At 44.3% G+C, this 16,791-nt stretch overlaps 1 protein-coding gene across 3 annotated transcripts in view; it reads left to right on the forward strand.

Annotated features, from left to right (window-relative positions):
* LOC115171395 (alpha-1,6-mannosylglycoprotein 6-beta-N-acetylglucosaminyltransferase B) overlaps positions 1–16,791 on the forward strand; it is a 150,434-nt gene that overhangs the window by 89,833 nt on the left and 43,810 nt on the right. For all 3 annotated transcript variants that reach the window (XM_029728163.1, XM_029728164.1, XM_029728165.1), the window contains 2 exons: positions 16,336–16,409; positions 16,741–16,791. The exon at positions 16,741–16,791 is cut by the window's right edge and continues 117 nt beyond it. In XM_029728163.1, coding sequence (XP_029584023.1) covers positions 16,336–16,409; positions 16,741–16,791 — 125 coding nt within the window. The remainder of the gene's footprint in view (positions 1–16,335; positions 16,410–16,740) is intronic.

The following is a 16,791-nucleotide window of genomic DNA, read 5'->3' on the forward strand; positions in this document are numbered from 1 at the left end:
ATGACCACTAGTTAACTAACCCAACAGTCTGTCTAAAGCTCTGTTCTATCCCCATGACCACTAGTTAACTAACCCAACAGTCTGTCTAATGCTCTGTTTTATCCCCATGGCCAGTAGAGTTAACTAACCCAACAGTCTGTCTAATGCTCTGTTCTATCCCCATGGCCACTAGTTAACTAACCCAACAGTCTGTCTAATGCTCTGTTCTATCCCCATGACCACTAGTTAACAAACCCAACAGTCTGTCTAACGCTCTGTTCTATCCCCATGACCACTAGTTAACTAACCCAAAAGTCTGTCTAATGCTCTGTTCTATCCCCATGGCCACTAGTTAACTAACCCAACAGTCTGTCTAATGCTCTGTTCTATCCCCATGGCCACTAGTTAACTATCCCCATGGCCACTAGTTAATTATCCCCATGGCCACTAGTTAACTAAACCAACAGTCTGTCTAACACTCTGTTTTATCCCCATGGCCAGTAGAGTTAACTAACCCAACAGTCTGTCTAATGCTCTGTTCTATCCCCATGACCACTAGTTAACTAACCCAACAGTCTGTCTAACGCTCTGTTCTATCCCCATGGACACTAGTTAACTAACCCAACAGTCTGTCTAATGCGCTGTTCTATCCCTGTGGCCACTAGTTAACTATCCCCATGGCCACTAGTTAACTATCCCCATGGCCACTAGTTAACTAACCCAACAGTCTGTCTAATGCTCTGTTCTATCCCCATCACCTCTAGTTAACTAACCCAACAGTCTGTCTACTGCTCTGTTATTTCCCCATGACCACTAGTTAACTAACCCAACAGTCTGTCTAATGCTCTGTTCTTTCCCCATGGCAAGTTGAGTTAACTAACCCAACAGTCTGTCTAACACTCTGTTCTATCCCCATGGCCACTAGTTAACTAACCCAACAGTCTGTCTAACACTCTGTTCTATCCCCATGACCACTAGTTAAGTAACCCAACCGTCTGTCTAACACTCTGTTCTATCCCCATGGCCACTAGTTAACTATCCCCATGGCCACTAGTTAACTAACCCAACAGTCTGTCTAACACTCTGTTCTATCCCCATGGCCACTAGTTAACTAACCCAACAGTCTGTCTAACACTCTGTTCTATCCCCATGACCACTAGTTAACTAACCCAACAGTCTGTCTAATGCTCTGTTCTATCCCCATGGCCACTAGTTAACTATCCCCATGGCCACTAGTTAACTAACCCAACAGTCTGTCTAACGCTCTGTTCTATCCCCATGGCCACTAGTTAACTAACCCAACAGTCTGTCTAATGCTCTGTTCTATCCCCATGACCACTAGTTAACTAACCCAACAGTCTGTCTAATGCTCTGTTCTATCCCCATGACCACTAGTTAACTAACCCAACAGTCTGTCTAATGCTCTGTTCTATCCCCATGGCCACTAGTTAACTATCCCCATGACCACTAGTTAACAAACCCAACAGTCTGTCTAACGCTCTGTTCTATCCCCATGACCACTAGTTAACTAACCCAACAGTCTGTCTAATGCTCTGTTCTATCCCCATGGCCACTAGTTAACTAACCCAACAGTCTGTCTAATGCTCTGTTCTATTCCCATGGCCACTAGTTAACTATCCCCATGGCCACTAGTTAACTAACCCAACAGTCTGTCTAACACTCTGTTCTATCCCCATGACCACTAGTTAACTAACTCAACAGTCTGTCTAATGCTCTTTTCTATCCCCATGACCACTAGTTAATTAACCCAACAGTCTGTCTAATGCTCTGTTCTATCCCCATGGCCACTAGTTAACTAACCGAACAGTCTGTCTAATGCTCTATTCTTTCCCCATGACCACTAGTTAACTAACTCCCATGACCACTAGTTAACTAACCCAACAGTCTGTCTAATGCTCTGTTTTATCCCCATGGCCAGTAGAGTTAACTAACCCAACAGTCTGTCTAATGCTCTGTTCTATCCCCATGGCCACTAGTTAACTATCCCCATGGCCACTAGTTAACTAACCCAACCGTCTGTCTAAAGCTCCTCTCTATCTCCATGGCCACTAGTTAACTAACCCAACAGTCTGTCTAACACTCTGTTCTATCCCCATGGCCACTAGTTAACTAACCCAACAGTCTGTCTAATGCGCTGTTCTATCCCCATGGCCACTAGTTAACTAACCCAACAGTCTGTCTAACACTCTGTTCTATCCCCATGGCCACTAGTTAACTAACCCAACAGTCTGTCTAATGCTCTGTTCTATCCCCATGACCACTAGTTAACTAACCCAACAGTCTGTCTAATGCTCTGTTCTATCCCCATGACCACTAGTTAACTAACCCAACAGTCTGTCTAACACTCTGTTCTATCCCCATGGCCACTAGTTCACTATCCCCATGACCACTAGTTAACAAACTCAACAGTCTGTCTAACGCTCTGTTCTATCCCCATGACCACTAGTTAATTAACCCAACAGTCTGTCTAATGCTCTGTTCTATCCCCATGACCACTAGTTAACAAACCCAACAGTCTGTCTAACGCTCTGTTCTATCCCCATGACCACTAGTTAACTAACCCAACAGTCTGTCTAACGCTCTGTTCTATCCCCATGGCCATTAGTTAACTAACCCAACAGTCTGTCTAATGCTCTGTTCTATCCCCATGGCCACTAGTTAACTATCCCCATGGCCACTAGTTAATTATCCCCATGGCCACTAGTTAACTAAACCAACAGTCTGTCTAACACTCTGTTTTATCCCCATGGCCAGTAGAGTTAACTAACCCAACAGTCTGTCTAATGCTCTGTTCTATCCCCATGGCCACTAGTTAACTATCCCCATGGCCACTAGTTAATTATCCCCATGGCCACTAGTTAACTAAACCAACAGTCTGTCTAACACTCTGTTCTATCCCCATGACCACTAGTTAACTAAGCCAACAGTCTGTCTAATGCTCTGTTCTATCCCCATGACCACTAGTTAACTAACCCAACAGTCTGTCTAATGCTCTGTTTTATCCCCATGGCCAGTAGAGTTAACTAACCCAATAGTCTGTCTAATGCTCTGTTCTATCCCCATGACCACTAGTTAACTAACCCAACAGTCTGTCTAATGCTCTGTTCTATCCCCATGACCACTAGTTAACTAACCCAACAGTCTGTCTAATGCGCTGTTCTATCCCATGGCCACTAGTTAACTATCCCCATGGCCACTAGTTAACTATCCCCATGGCCACTAGTTAACTAACCCAACAGTCTGTCTAATGCTCTGTTCTATCCCCATCACCTCTAGTTAACTAACCCAACAGTCTGTCTACTGCTCTGTTATTTCCCCATGACCACTAGTTAACTAACCCAACAGTCTGTCTAATGCTCTGTTCTTTCCCCATGGCAAGTTGAGTTAACTAACCCAACAGTCTGTCTAACACTCTGTTCTATCCCCATGGCCACTAGTTAACTAACCCAACAGTCTGTCTAACACTCTGTTCTATCCCCATGACCACTAGTTAACTAACCCAACAGTCTGTCTAATGCTCTGTTCTATCCCCATGGCCACTAGTTAACTATCCCCATGGCCACTAGTTAACTAACCCAACAGTCTGTCTAACGCTCTGTTCTATCCCCATGGCCACTAGTTAACTAACCCAACAGTCTGTCTAACACTCTGTTCTATCCCCATGGCCACTAGTTAACTAACCCAACAGTCTGTCTAATGCGCTGTTCTATCCCCATGACCACTAGTTAACTAACCCAACAGTCTGTCTAATGCTCTGTTCTATCCCCATGGCAAGTTGAGTTAACTAACCCAACAGTCTGTCTAATGCTCTGTTCTATCCCCATGACCACTAGTTAACTAACCCAACAGTCTGTCTAACACTCTGTTCTATCCCCATGGCCACTAGTTAACTATCCCCATGGCCACTAGTTAACTAACCCAACAGTCTGTCTAACACTCTGTTCTATCCCCATGGCCACTAGTTAACTAACCCAACAGTCTGTCTAACACTCTGTTCTATCCCCATGACCACTAGTTAACTAACCCAACAGTCTGTCTAATGCTCTGTTCTATCCCCATGGCCACTAGTTAACTATCCCCATGGCCACTAGTTAACTAACCCAACAGTCTGTCTAACGCTCTGTTCTATCCCCATGGCCACTAGTTAACTAACCCAACAGTCTGTCTAACACTCTGTTCTATCCCCATGACCACTAGTTAACTAACCCAACAGTCTGTCTAATGCTCTGTTCTATCCCCATGGCCACTAGTTAACTATCCCCATGGCCACTAGTTAACTAACCCAACAGTCTGTCTAACGCTCTGTTCTATCCCCATGGCCACTAGTTAACTAACCCAACAGTCTGTCTAATGCTCTGTTCTATCCCCATGACCACTAGTTAACTAACTCAACAGTCTGTCTAATGCTCTGTTCTATCCCCATGACCACTAGTTAACTAACCCAACAGTCTGTCTAATGCTCTGTTCTATCCCCATGACCACTAGTTAACTAACCCAACAGTCTGTCTAACACTCTGTTCTATCCCCATGGCCACTAGTTAACTATCCCCATGACCACTAGTTAACAAACCCAACAGTCTGTCTAACGCTCTGTTCTATCCCCATGACCACTAGTTAACTAACCCAACAGTCTGTCTAATGCTCTGTTCTATCCCCATGGCCACTAGTTAACTAACCCAACAGTCTGTCTAATGCTCTGTTCTATTCCCATGGCCACTAGTTAACTATCCCCATGGCCACTAGTTAACTAACCCAACAGTCTGTCTAACACTCTGTTCTATCCCCATGACCACTAGTTAACTAACTCAACAGTCTCTCTAATGCTCTGTTCTATCCCCATGACCACTAGTTAACTAACCCAACAGTCTGTCTAAAGCTCTGTTCTATCCTCATGGCCACTAGTTAACTAACCCGACAGTCTGTCTAACGCTCTTTTCTATCCTCATGGCCACTAGTTAACTAACCCGACAGTCTGTCTAACGCTCTTTTCTATCCCCATGGACACTAGTTAACTAACCCAACAGTCTGTCTAATGCTCTGTTCTATCCCCATGGCCACTAGTTAACTATCCCCATGGCCACTAGTTAATTATCCCCATGGCCACTAGTTAACTAACCCAACAGTCTGTCTAATGCGCTGTTCTATCCCCATGGCCACTAGTTAACTAACCCAACAGTCTGTCTAACGCTCTTTTCTATCCCCATGGCCACTAGTTAATTAACCCAACAGTCTGTCTAATGCTCTGTTCTATCCCCATGGCCACTAGTTAACTAACCCAACAGTCTGTCTAATGCTCTGTTCTATCCCCATGACCACTAGTTATCTAACCCAACAGTCTGTCTAATGCTCTGTTCTATCCCCATGACCACTAGTTAACTAACCCAACAGTCTGTCTAATGCTCTGTTCTTTCCCCATGACCACTAGTTAACTAACTCCCATGACCACTAGTTAACTAACCCAACAGTCTGTCTAATGCTCTGTTTTATCCCCATGGCCACTAGTTAACTAACCCAACAGTCTGTCTAATGCTCTGTTCTATCCCCATGACCACTAGTTAACTAACCCCCATGACCACTAGTTAACTAACCCAACAGTCTGTCTAATGTTCTGTTCTATCCCCATGACCACTAGTTAACTAACCCAACAGTCTGTCTAATGCTCTGTTCTATCCCCATGACCACTAGTTAACTAACCCAACAGTCTGTCTAATGCTCTGTTCTATCCCCATGGCAAGTTGAGTTAACTAACCCAACAGTCTGTCTAATGCTCTGTTCTATCCCCATGACCACTAGTTAACTAACCCAACAGTCTGTCTAACACTCTGTTCTATCCCCATGGCCACTAGTTAACTATCCCCATGACCACTAGTTAACAAACCCAACATTCTGTCTAATGCTCTGTTCTATCCCCATTGCCACTAGTTAACTAACCCAACAGTCTGTCTAATGCTCTGTTCTATCCCCATTGCCACTAGTTAACTAACCCAACAGTCTGTCTAATGCTCTGTTCTATCCCCATGACCACTAGTTAACTAACCCAACAGTCTGTCTAATGCTCTGTTCTATCCCCATTGCCACTAGTTAACTAACCCAACAGTCTGTCTAATGCTCTGTTCTATTCCCATGGCCACTAGTTAACTATCCCCATGGCCACTAGTTAACTAACCCAACAGTCTGTCTAACACTCTGTTCTATCCCCATGACCACTAGTTAACTAACTCAACAGTCTGTCTAATGCTCTGTTCTATCCCCATGACCACTAGTTAACTAACCCAACAGTCTGTCTAAAGCTCTGTTCTATCCTCATGGCCACTAGTTAACTAACCCAACAGTCTGTCTAACGCTCTTTTCTATTCCCATGGCCACTAGTTAATTAACCCAACAGTCTGTCTAATGCTCTGTTCTATCCCCATGGCCACTAGTTAACTAACCCAACAGTCTGTCTAATGCTCTGTTCTATCCCCATGACCACTAGTTATCTAACCCAACAGTCTGTCTAATGCTCTGTTCTATCCCCATGACCACTAGTTAACTAACCCAACAGTCTGTCTAATGCTCTGTTCTTTCCCCATGACCACTAGTTAACTAACTCCCATGACCACTAGTTAACTAACCCAACAGTCTGTCTAATGCTCTGTTCTATCCCCATGGCCACTAGTTAACTAACCCAACAGTCTGTCTAATGCTCTGTTCTATCCCCATGGCCACTAGTTAACTATCCCCATGGCCACTAGTTAATTATCCCCATGGCCACTAGTTAACTAACCCAACAGTCTGTCTAACACTCTGTTCTATCCCCATGGCCACTAGTTAACTAACCCAACAGTCTGTCTAATGCTCTGTTCTATCCCCATGACCACTAGTTAACTAACCCAACAGTCTGTCTAATGCTCTGTTCTATCCCCATGACCACTAGTTAACTAACCCAACAGTCTGTCTAACACTCTGTTCTATCCCCATGGCCACTAGTTAACTATCCCCATGACCACTAGTTAACAAACCCAACAGTCTGTCTAACGCTCTGTTCTATCCCCATGACCACTAGTTAACTAACCCAACAGTCTGTCTAATGCTCTGTTCTATTCCCATGGCCACTAGTTAACTATCCCCATGGCCACTAGTTAACTAACCCAACAGTCTGTCTAACACTCTGTTCTATCCCCATGACCACTAGTTAACTAACCCAACAGTCTGTCTAAAGCTCTGTTCTATCTTCATGGCCACTAGTTAACTAACCCGACAGTCTGTCTAACGCTCTTTTCTATCCCCATGGACACTAGTTAACTAACCTAACAGTCTGTCTAATGCTCTGTTCTATCCCCATGGCCACTAGTTAACTAACCCAACAGTCTGTCTAATGCTCTGTTCTATCCCCATGACCACTAGTTAACTATCCCCATGGCCACTAGTTAATTATCCCCATGGCCACTAGTTAACTAACCCAACAGTCTGTCTAACACTCTGTTCTATCCCCATGGCCACTAGTTAACTAACCCAACAGTCTGTCTAATGCGCTGTTCTATCCCCATGGCCACTAGTTAACTAACCCAACAGTCTGTCTAACGCTCTTTTCTATCCCCATGGCCACTAGTTAATTAACCCAACAGTCTGTCTAATGCTCTGTTCTATCCCCATGGCCACTAGTTAACTAACCCAACAGTCTGTCTAATGCTCTGTTCTATCCCCATGACCACTAGTTAACTAACCCAACAGTCTGTCTAATGCTCTGTTCTATCCCCATGACCACTAGTTAACTAACCCAACAGTCTGTCTAATGCTCTGTTCTATCCCCATGGCAAGTTGAGTTAACTAACCCAACAGTCTGTCTAATGCTCTGTTCTATCCCCATGACCACTAGTTAACTAACCCAACAGTCTGTCTAACACTCTGTTCTATCCCCATGGCCACTAGTTAACTATCCCCATGACCACTAGTTAACAAACCCAACATTCTGTCTAACGCTCTGTTCTATCCCCATGACCACTAGTTAACTAACCCAACAGTCTGTCTAATGCTCTGTTCTATCCCCATTGCCACTAGTTAACTAACCCAACAGTCTGTCTAATGCTCTGTTCTATTCCCATGGCCACTAGTTAACTATCCCCATGACCACTAGTTAACAAACCCAACAGTCTGTCTAATGCTCTGTTCTATCCCCATGACCACTAGTTAACTAACCCAACAGTCTGTCTAAAGCTCTGTTCTATCCTCATGGCCACTAGTTAACTAACCCAACAGTCTGTCTAACGCTCTTTTCTATCCCCATGGCCACTAGTTAATTAACCCAACAGTCTGTCTAATGCTCTGTTCTATCCCCATGGCCACTAGTTAACTAACCCAACAGTCTGTCTAATGCTCTGTTCTATCCCCATGACCACTAGTTATCTAACCCAACAGTCTGTCTAATGCTCTGTTCTATCTCCATGACCACTAGTTAACTAACCCAACAGTCTGTCTAATGCCCTGTTCTTTCCCCATGACCAGTAGTTAACTAACTCCCATGACCACTAGTTAACTAACCCAACAGTCTGTCTAATGCTCTGTTCTATCCCCATGGCCACTAGTTAACTAACCCAACAGTCTGTCTAATGCTCTGTTCTATCCCCATGACCACTAGTTATCTAACCCAACAGTCTGTCTAATGCTCTGTTCTATCTCCATGACCACTAGTTAACTAACCCAACAGTCTGTCTAATGCTCTGTTCTTTCCCCATGACCAGTAGTTAACTAACTCCCATGACCACTAGTTAACTAACCCAACAGTCTGTCTAATGCTCTGTTCTATCCCCATGACCACTAGTTAACAAACCCACCAGTCTGTCTAACGCTCTGTTCTATCCCCATGACCACTAGTTAACTAACCCAACAGTCTGTCTAATGCTCTGTTCTATCCCCATGGCCACTAGTTAACTATCCCCATGGCCACTAGTTAATTATCCCCATGGCCACTAGTTAACTAAACCAACAGTCTGTCTAACACTCTGTTCTATCCCCATGGCCACTAGTTAATTAACTCAACAGTCTGTCTAATGCTCTGTTCTATCCCCATGGCCACTAGTTAACTAACCCAACAGTCTGTCTAATGCTCTGTTCTATCCCCATGACCACTAGTTATCTAACCCAACAGTCTGTCTAATGCTCTGTTCTATCCCCATGACCACTAGTTAACTAACCCAACAGTCTGTCTAATGCTCTGTTCTTTCCCCATGACCACTAGTTAACTAACCCCCATGACCACTAGTTAACTAACCCAACAGTCTGTCTAATGCTCTGTTCTATCCCCATGACCACTAGTTAACTAACCCAACAGTCTGTCTAATGCTCTGTTCTATCCCCATGACCACTAGTTAACTAACCCAACAGTCTGTCTAATGCTCTGTTTTATCCCCATGGCCAGTAGAGTTAACTAACCCAATAGTCTGTCTAATGCTCTGTTCTATCCCCATGACCACTAGTTAACTAACCCAACAGTCTGTCTAATGCTCTGTTCTATCCCCATGGCCACTAGTTAACTATCCCCATGACCACTAGTTAACTAACCCAACAGTCTGTCTAACACTCTGTTCTATCCCCATGACCACTAGTTAACTAACCCAACAGTCTGTCTAATGCTCTGTTCTATCCCCATGGCCACTAGTTAACTAACCCAACAGTCTGTCTAACACTCTGTTCTATCCCCATGACCACTAGTTAACTAACCCAACAGTCTGTCTAATCCTCTGTTCTATCCCCATGGCCACTAGTTAACTATCCCCATGGCCACTAGTTAACTATCCCCATGGCCACTAGTTAACTAAACCAACAGTCTGTCTAACACTCTGTTCTATCCCCATGACCACTAGTTAACTAACCCAACAGTCTGTCTAATGCTCTGTTCTATCCCCATGGCCACTAGTTAACTAACCCAACAGTCTGTCTAACACTCTGTTCTATCCCCATGACCACTAGTTAACTAACCCAACAGTCTGTCTAATGCTCTGTTCTATCCCCATGGCCACTAGTTAACTATCCCCATGGCCACTAGTTAACTATCCCCATGGCCACTAGTTAACTAAACCAACAGTCTGTCTAACACTCTGTTCTATCCCCATGGCCACTAGTTAACTAACCCAACAGTCTGTCTAACGCTCTGTTCTATCCCCATGGCCACTAGTTAACTAACCCAACAGTCTGTCTAATGCTCTGTTCTATCCCCATGGCCACTAGTTAACTAACCCAACAGTCTGTCTAACGCTCTGTTCTATCCCCATGGCCACTAGTTAACTATCCCCATGGCCACTAGTTAACTATCCCCATGGCCACTAGTTAACTATCCCCATGGCCACTAGTTAACTATCCCCATGGCCACTAGTTAACTATCCCCATGGCAACTAGTTAACTAACCCAACAGTCTGTCTAACACTCTGTTCTATCCCCATGACCACTAGTTAACTAACCCAACAGTCTGTCTAATGCTCTGTTCTATCCCCATGACCACTTGTTAACTAACCCAACAGTCTGTCTAATGCTCTGTTCTATCCCCATGGCCACTAGTTAACTAACCCAACAGTCTGTCTAATGCTCTGTTCTATCCCTATGACCACTAGTTAACTAACCCAACAGTCTGTCTAATGCTCTGTTCTATCCCCATTACCACTAGTTAACTAACCCAACAGTCTGTCTAATGCTCTGTTCTATCCCCATGACCACTAGTTAACTAACCCAACAGTCTGTCTAATGCTCTGTTCTATCCCCATGGCCAGTAGAGTTAACTAATCCAACAGTCTGTCTAATGCTCTGTTCTATCCCCATGGCCAGTAGAGTTAACTAATCCAACAGTCTGTCTAATGCTCTGTTCTATCCCCATGGCCACTAGTTAACTAACCCAACAGTCTGTCTAATGCTCTGTTCTATCCCCATGACCACTAGTTAACTAACCCAACTGTCTGTCTAATGCTCTGTTCTATCCCCATGACCACTAGTTAACTAACCCAACAGTCTGTCTAACGCTCTGTTCTATCCCCATGGCCACTAGTTAACTATCCCCATGACCACTAGTTAACTAACCCAACAGTCTGTCTAACACTCTGTTCTATCCCCATGGCCACTAGTTAACTATCCCCATGGCCACTAGTTAATTATCCCCATGGCCACTAGTTAACTAACCCAACAGTCTGTCTAACACTCTGTTCTATCCCCATGGCCACTAGTTAACTAACCCAACAGTCTGTCTAATGCTCTGTTCTATCCCCATGACCACTAGTTAACTAACCCAACAGTCTGTCTAATGCTCTGTTCTATCCCCATGACCACTAGTTAACTAACCCAACAGTCTGTCTAATGCTCTGTTCTATCCCCATGACCACTAGTTAACTAACCCAACAGTCTGTCTAACACTCTGTTCTATCCCCATGGCCACTAGTTAACTATCCCCATGGCCACTAGTTAATTATCCCCATGGCCACTAGTTAACTAACCCAACAGTCTGTCTAACACTCTGTTCTATCCCCATGGCCACTAGTTAACTAACCCAACAGTCTGTCTAATGCTCTGTTCTATCCCCATGACCACTAGTTAACTAACCCAACAGTCTGTCTAATGCTCTGTTCTATCCCCATGACCACTAGTTAACTAACCCAACAGTCTGTCTAATGCTCTGTTCTATCCCCATGACCACTAGTTAACTAACCCAACAGTCTGTCTAACACTCTGTTCTATCCCCATGGCCACTAGTTAACTATCCCCATGACCACTAGTTAACAAACCCAACAGTCTGTCTAACGCTCTGTTCTATCCCCATGACCACTAGTTAACTAACCCAACAGTCTGTCTAATGCTCTGTTCTATTCCCATGGCCACTAGTTAACTATCCCCATGGCCACTAGTTAACTAACCCAACAGTCTGTCTAACACTCTGTTCTATCCCCATGACCACTAGTTAACTAACCCAACAGTCTGTCTAAAGCTCTGTTCTATCTTCATGGCCACTAGTTAACTAACCCGACAGTCTGTCTAACGCTCTTTTCTATCCCCATGGACACTAGTTAACTAACCTAACAGTCTGTCTAATGCTCTGTTCTATCCCCATGGCCACTAGTTAACTAACCCAACAGTCTGTCTAATGCTCTGTTCTATCCCCATGACCACTAGTTAACTATCCCCATGGCCACTAGTTAATTATCCCCATGGCCACTAGTTAACTAACCCAACAGTCTGTCTAACACTCTGTTCTATCCCCATGGCCACTAGTTAACTAACCCAACAGTCTGTCTAATGCGCTGTTCTATCCCCATGGCCACTAGTTAACTAACCCAACAGTCTGTCTAACGCTCTTTTCTATCCCCATGGCCACTAGTTAATTAACCCAACAGTCTGTCTAATGCTCTGTTCTATCCCCATGGCCACTAGTTAACTAACCCAACAGTCTGTCTAATGCTCTGTTCTATCCCCATGACCACTAGTTAACTAACCCAACAGTCTGTCTAATGCTCTGTTCTATCCCCATGACCACTAGTTAACTAACCCAACAGTCTGTCTAATGCTCTGTTCTATCCCCATGGCAAGTTGAGTTAACTAACCCAACAGTCTGTCTAATGCTCTGTTCTATCCCCATGACCACTAGTTAACTAACCCAACAGTCTGTCTAACACTCTGTTCTATCCCCATGGCCACTAGTTAACTATCCCCATGACCACTAGTTAACAAACCCAACATTCTGTCTAACGCTCTGTTCTATCCCCATGACCACTAGTTAACTAACCCAACAGTCTGTCTAATGCTCTGTTCTATCCCCATTGCCACTAGTTAACTAACCCAACAGTCTGTCTAATGCTCTGTTCTATTCCCATGGCCACTAGTTAACTATCCCCATGACCACTAGTTAACAAACCCAACAGTCTGTCTAATGCTCTGTTCTATCCCCATGACCACTAGTTAACTAACCCAACAGTCTGTCTAAAGCTCTGTTCTATCCTCATGGCCACTAGTTAACTAACCCAACAGTCTGTCTAACGCTCTTTTCTATCCCCATGGCCACTAGTTAATTAACCCAACAGTCTGTCTAATGCTCTGTTCTATCCCCATGGCCACTAGTTAACTAACCCAACAGTCTGTCTAATGCTCTGTTCTATCCCCATGACCACTAGTTATCTAACCCAACAGTCTGTCTAATGCTCTGTTCTATCTCCATGACCACTAGTTAACTAACCCAACAGTCTGTCTAATGCCCTGTTCTTTCCCCATGACCAGTAGTTAACTAACTCCCATGACCACTAGTTAACTAACCCAACAGTCTGTCTAATGCTCTGTTCTATCCCCATGGCCACTAGTTAACTAACCCAACAGTCTGTCTAATGCTCTGTTCTATCCCCATGACCACTAGTTATCTAACCCAACAGTCTGTCTAATGCTCTGTTCTATCCCCATGGCCACTAGTTAACTATCCCCATGGCCACTAGTTAATTATCCCCATGGCCACTAGTTAACTAAACCAACAGTCTGTCTAACACTCTGTTCTATCCCCATGGCCACTAGTTAATTAACTCAACAGTCTGTCTAATGCTCTGTTCTATCCCCATGGCCACTAGTTAACTAACCCAACAGTCTGTCTAATGCTCTGTTCTATCCCCATGACCACTAGTTATCTAACCCAACAGTCTGTCTAATGCTCTGTTCTATCCCCATGACCACTAGTTAACTAACCCAACAGTCTGTCTAATGCTCTGTTCTTTCCCCATGACCACTAGTTAACTAACCCCCATGACCACTAGTTAACTAACCCAACAGTCTGTCTAATGCTCTGTTCTATCCCCATGACCACTAGTTAACTAACCCAACAGTCTGTCTAATGCTCTGTTCTATCCCCATGACCACTAGTTAACTAACCCAACAGTCTGTCTAATGCTCTGTTTTATCCCCATGGCCAGTAGAGTTAACTAACCCAATAGTCTGTCTAATGCTCTGTTCTATCCCCATGACCACTAGTTAACTAACCCAACAGTCTGTCTAATGCTCTGTTCTATCCCCATGGCCACTAGTTAACTATCCCCATGACCACTAGTTAACTAACCCAACAGTCTGTCTAACACTCTGTTCTATCCCCATGACCACTAGTTAACTAACCCAACAGTCTGTCTAATGCTCTGTTCTATCCCCATGGCCACTAGTTAACTAACCCAACAGTCTGTCTAACACTCTGTTCTATCCCCATGACCACTAGTTAACTAACCCAACAGTCTGTCTAATCCTCTGTTCTATCCCCATGGCCACTAGTTAACTATCCCCATGGCCACTAGTTAACTATCCCCATGGCCACTAGTTAACTAAACCAACAGTCTGTCTAACACTCTGTTCTATCCCCATGACCACTAGTTAACTAACCCAACAGTCTGTCTAATGCTCTGTTCTATCCCCATGGCCACTAGTTAACTAACCCAACAGTCTGTCTAACACTCTGTTCTATCCCCATGACCACTAGTTAACTAACCCAACAGTCTGTCTAATGCTCTGTTCTATCCCCATGGCCACTAGTTAACTATCCCCATGGCCACTAGTTAACTATCCCCATGGCCACTAGTTAACTAAACCAACAGTCTGTCTAACACTCTGTTCTATCCCCATGGCCACTAGTTAACTAACCCAACAGTCTGTCTAACGCTCTGTTCTATCCCCATGGCCACTAGTTAACTAACCCAACAGTCTGTCTAATGCTCTGTTCTATCCCCATGGCCACTAGTTAACTAACCCAACAGTCTGTCTAACGCTCTGTTCTATCCCCATGGCCACTAGTTAACTATCCCCATGGCCACTAGTTAACTATCCCCATGGCCACTAGTTAACTATCCCCATGGCCACTAGTTAACTATCCCCATGGCCACTAGTTAACTATCCCCATGGCAACTAGTTAACTAACCCAACAGTCTGTCTAACACTCTGTTCTATCCTCATGACCACTAGTTAACTAACCCAACAGTCTGTCTAATGCTCTGTTCTATCCCCATGACCACTTGTTAACTAACCCAACAGTCTGTCTAATGCTCTGTTCTATCCCCATGGCCACTAGTTAACTAACCCAACAGTCTGTCTAATGCTCTGTTCTATCCCTATGACCACTAGTTAACTAACCCAACAGTCTGTCTAATGCTCTGTTCTATCCCCATTACCACTAGTTAACTAACCCAACAGTCTGTCTAATGCTCTGTTCTATCCCCATGACCACTAGTTAACTAACCCAACAGTCTGTCTAATGCTCTGTTCTATCCCCATGGCCAGTAGAGTTAACTAATCCAACAGTCTGTCTAATGCTCTGTTCTATCCCCATGGCCAGTAGAGTTAACTAATCCAACAGTCTGTCTAATGCTCTGTTCTATCCCCATGGCCACTAGTTAACTAACCCAACAGTCTGTCTAATGCTCTGTTCTATCCCCATGACCACTAGTTAACTAACCCAACTGTCTGTCTAATGCTCTGTTCTATCCCCATGACCACTAGTTAACTAACCCAACAGTCTGTCTAACGCTCTGTTCTATCCCCATGGCCACTAGTTAACTATCCCCATGACCACTAGTTAACTAACCCAACAGTCTGTCTAACACTCTGTTCTATCCCCATGGCCACTAGTTAACTAACCCAACAGTCTGTCTAACGCTCTGTTCTATCCCCATGGCCACTAGTTAACTAACCCAACAGTCTGTCTAACACTGTTCTATCCCCATGACCAGTAGAGTTAACTAACCCAACAGTCTGTCTAATGCTCTGTTCTATCCCCATGACCACTAGTTAACTAACCCAACAGTCTGTCTAATGCTCTGTTCTATCCCCATGGCCACTAGTTAACTAACCCAACAGTCTGTCTAATGCTCTGTTCTATCCCCATGGCCACTAGTTAACTAACCCAACAGTCTGTCTAACACTCTGTTCTATCCCCATGGCCACTAGTTAACTAACCCAACACTCTGTCTAACACTCTGTTCTATCCCCATGACCACTAGTTAACTAACCCAACAGTCTCTCTAACACTCTGTTCTATCCCCTTGGCCACTAGTTAAATAACCCAACAGTCTGTCTAACACTCTGTTCTACCCCCATGGCCACTAGTTAACTAACCCAACAGTCTGTCTAATGCTCTGTTCTATCCCCATGGCAAGGAGAGTTCATCTTTAATACAATAGACTAGTGCTAAAGCCAAGATATGCTCCCTTTTAGGTATGACCAGTTGAAAAGCTTGTCTGGTTCCTGCCTCAACTGCTCCATGCTCTCCTCATAGGGCTGAGTTATAGCAAAGTTATGAGCAGGTATTTTTAAGGATTCTGCCCATAGGGAGGTGTTTGTTGTTAATACATGTGTTTTGTCCCACAGTTAAGGATGGCACAACAGGACAGTGTGAGGTGCCCAAAGACCCTCACTACCCAGACTGCCCCAGCAAGGTGGATGTAAGTCTGCATGTCATGCAATTTCACAGTGGTATTCCTGATAACACTGTGGTCCCTATGTCCTTTTGCTCTTGGACTGTTTATTACCCTGCAACTCCAGCTTTACGATCAGCTTCAATCAACCCTGCCTTGTTTCACAAGGATCAATGTCTAGTGCTGTGTTCAGATCAATGAAAGGACCTTGACCAAGTCCAAGTCAGTTTTCATGGGTTCCTTAGCTATAATACATTCATTTCTACACTGACATTTGACCTCCTTTGACCTCCTTTGATTCATAGAGATACTGTATATATTTATTATTACTTGAGTCTGCCTTGACCTTTTCCCTCAGTGGATGCGTGCCCGCTGGACCTCAGACCCCTGCTATGCCTTCTATGGAGTG

This window comes from Salmo trutta, chromosome 32 (assembly GCF_901001165.1).
Source record: "Salmo trutta chromosome 32, fSalTru1.1, whole genome shotgun sequence".
NCBI classification, from domain to species: Eukaryota; Metazoa; Chordata; class Actinopteri; order Salmoniformes; family Salmonidae; genus Salmo; species Salmo trutta.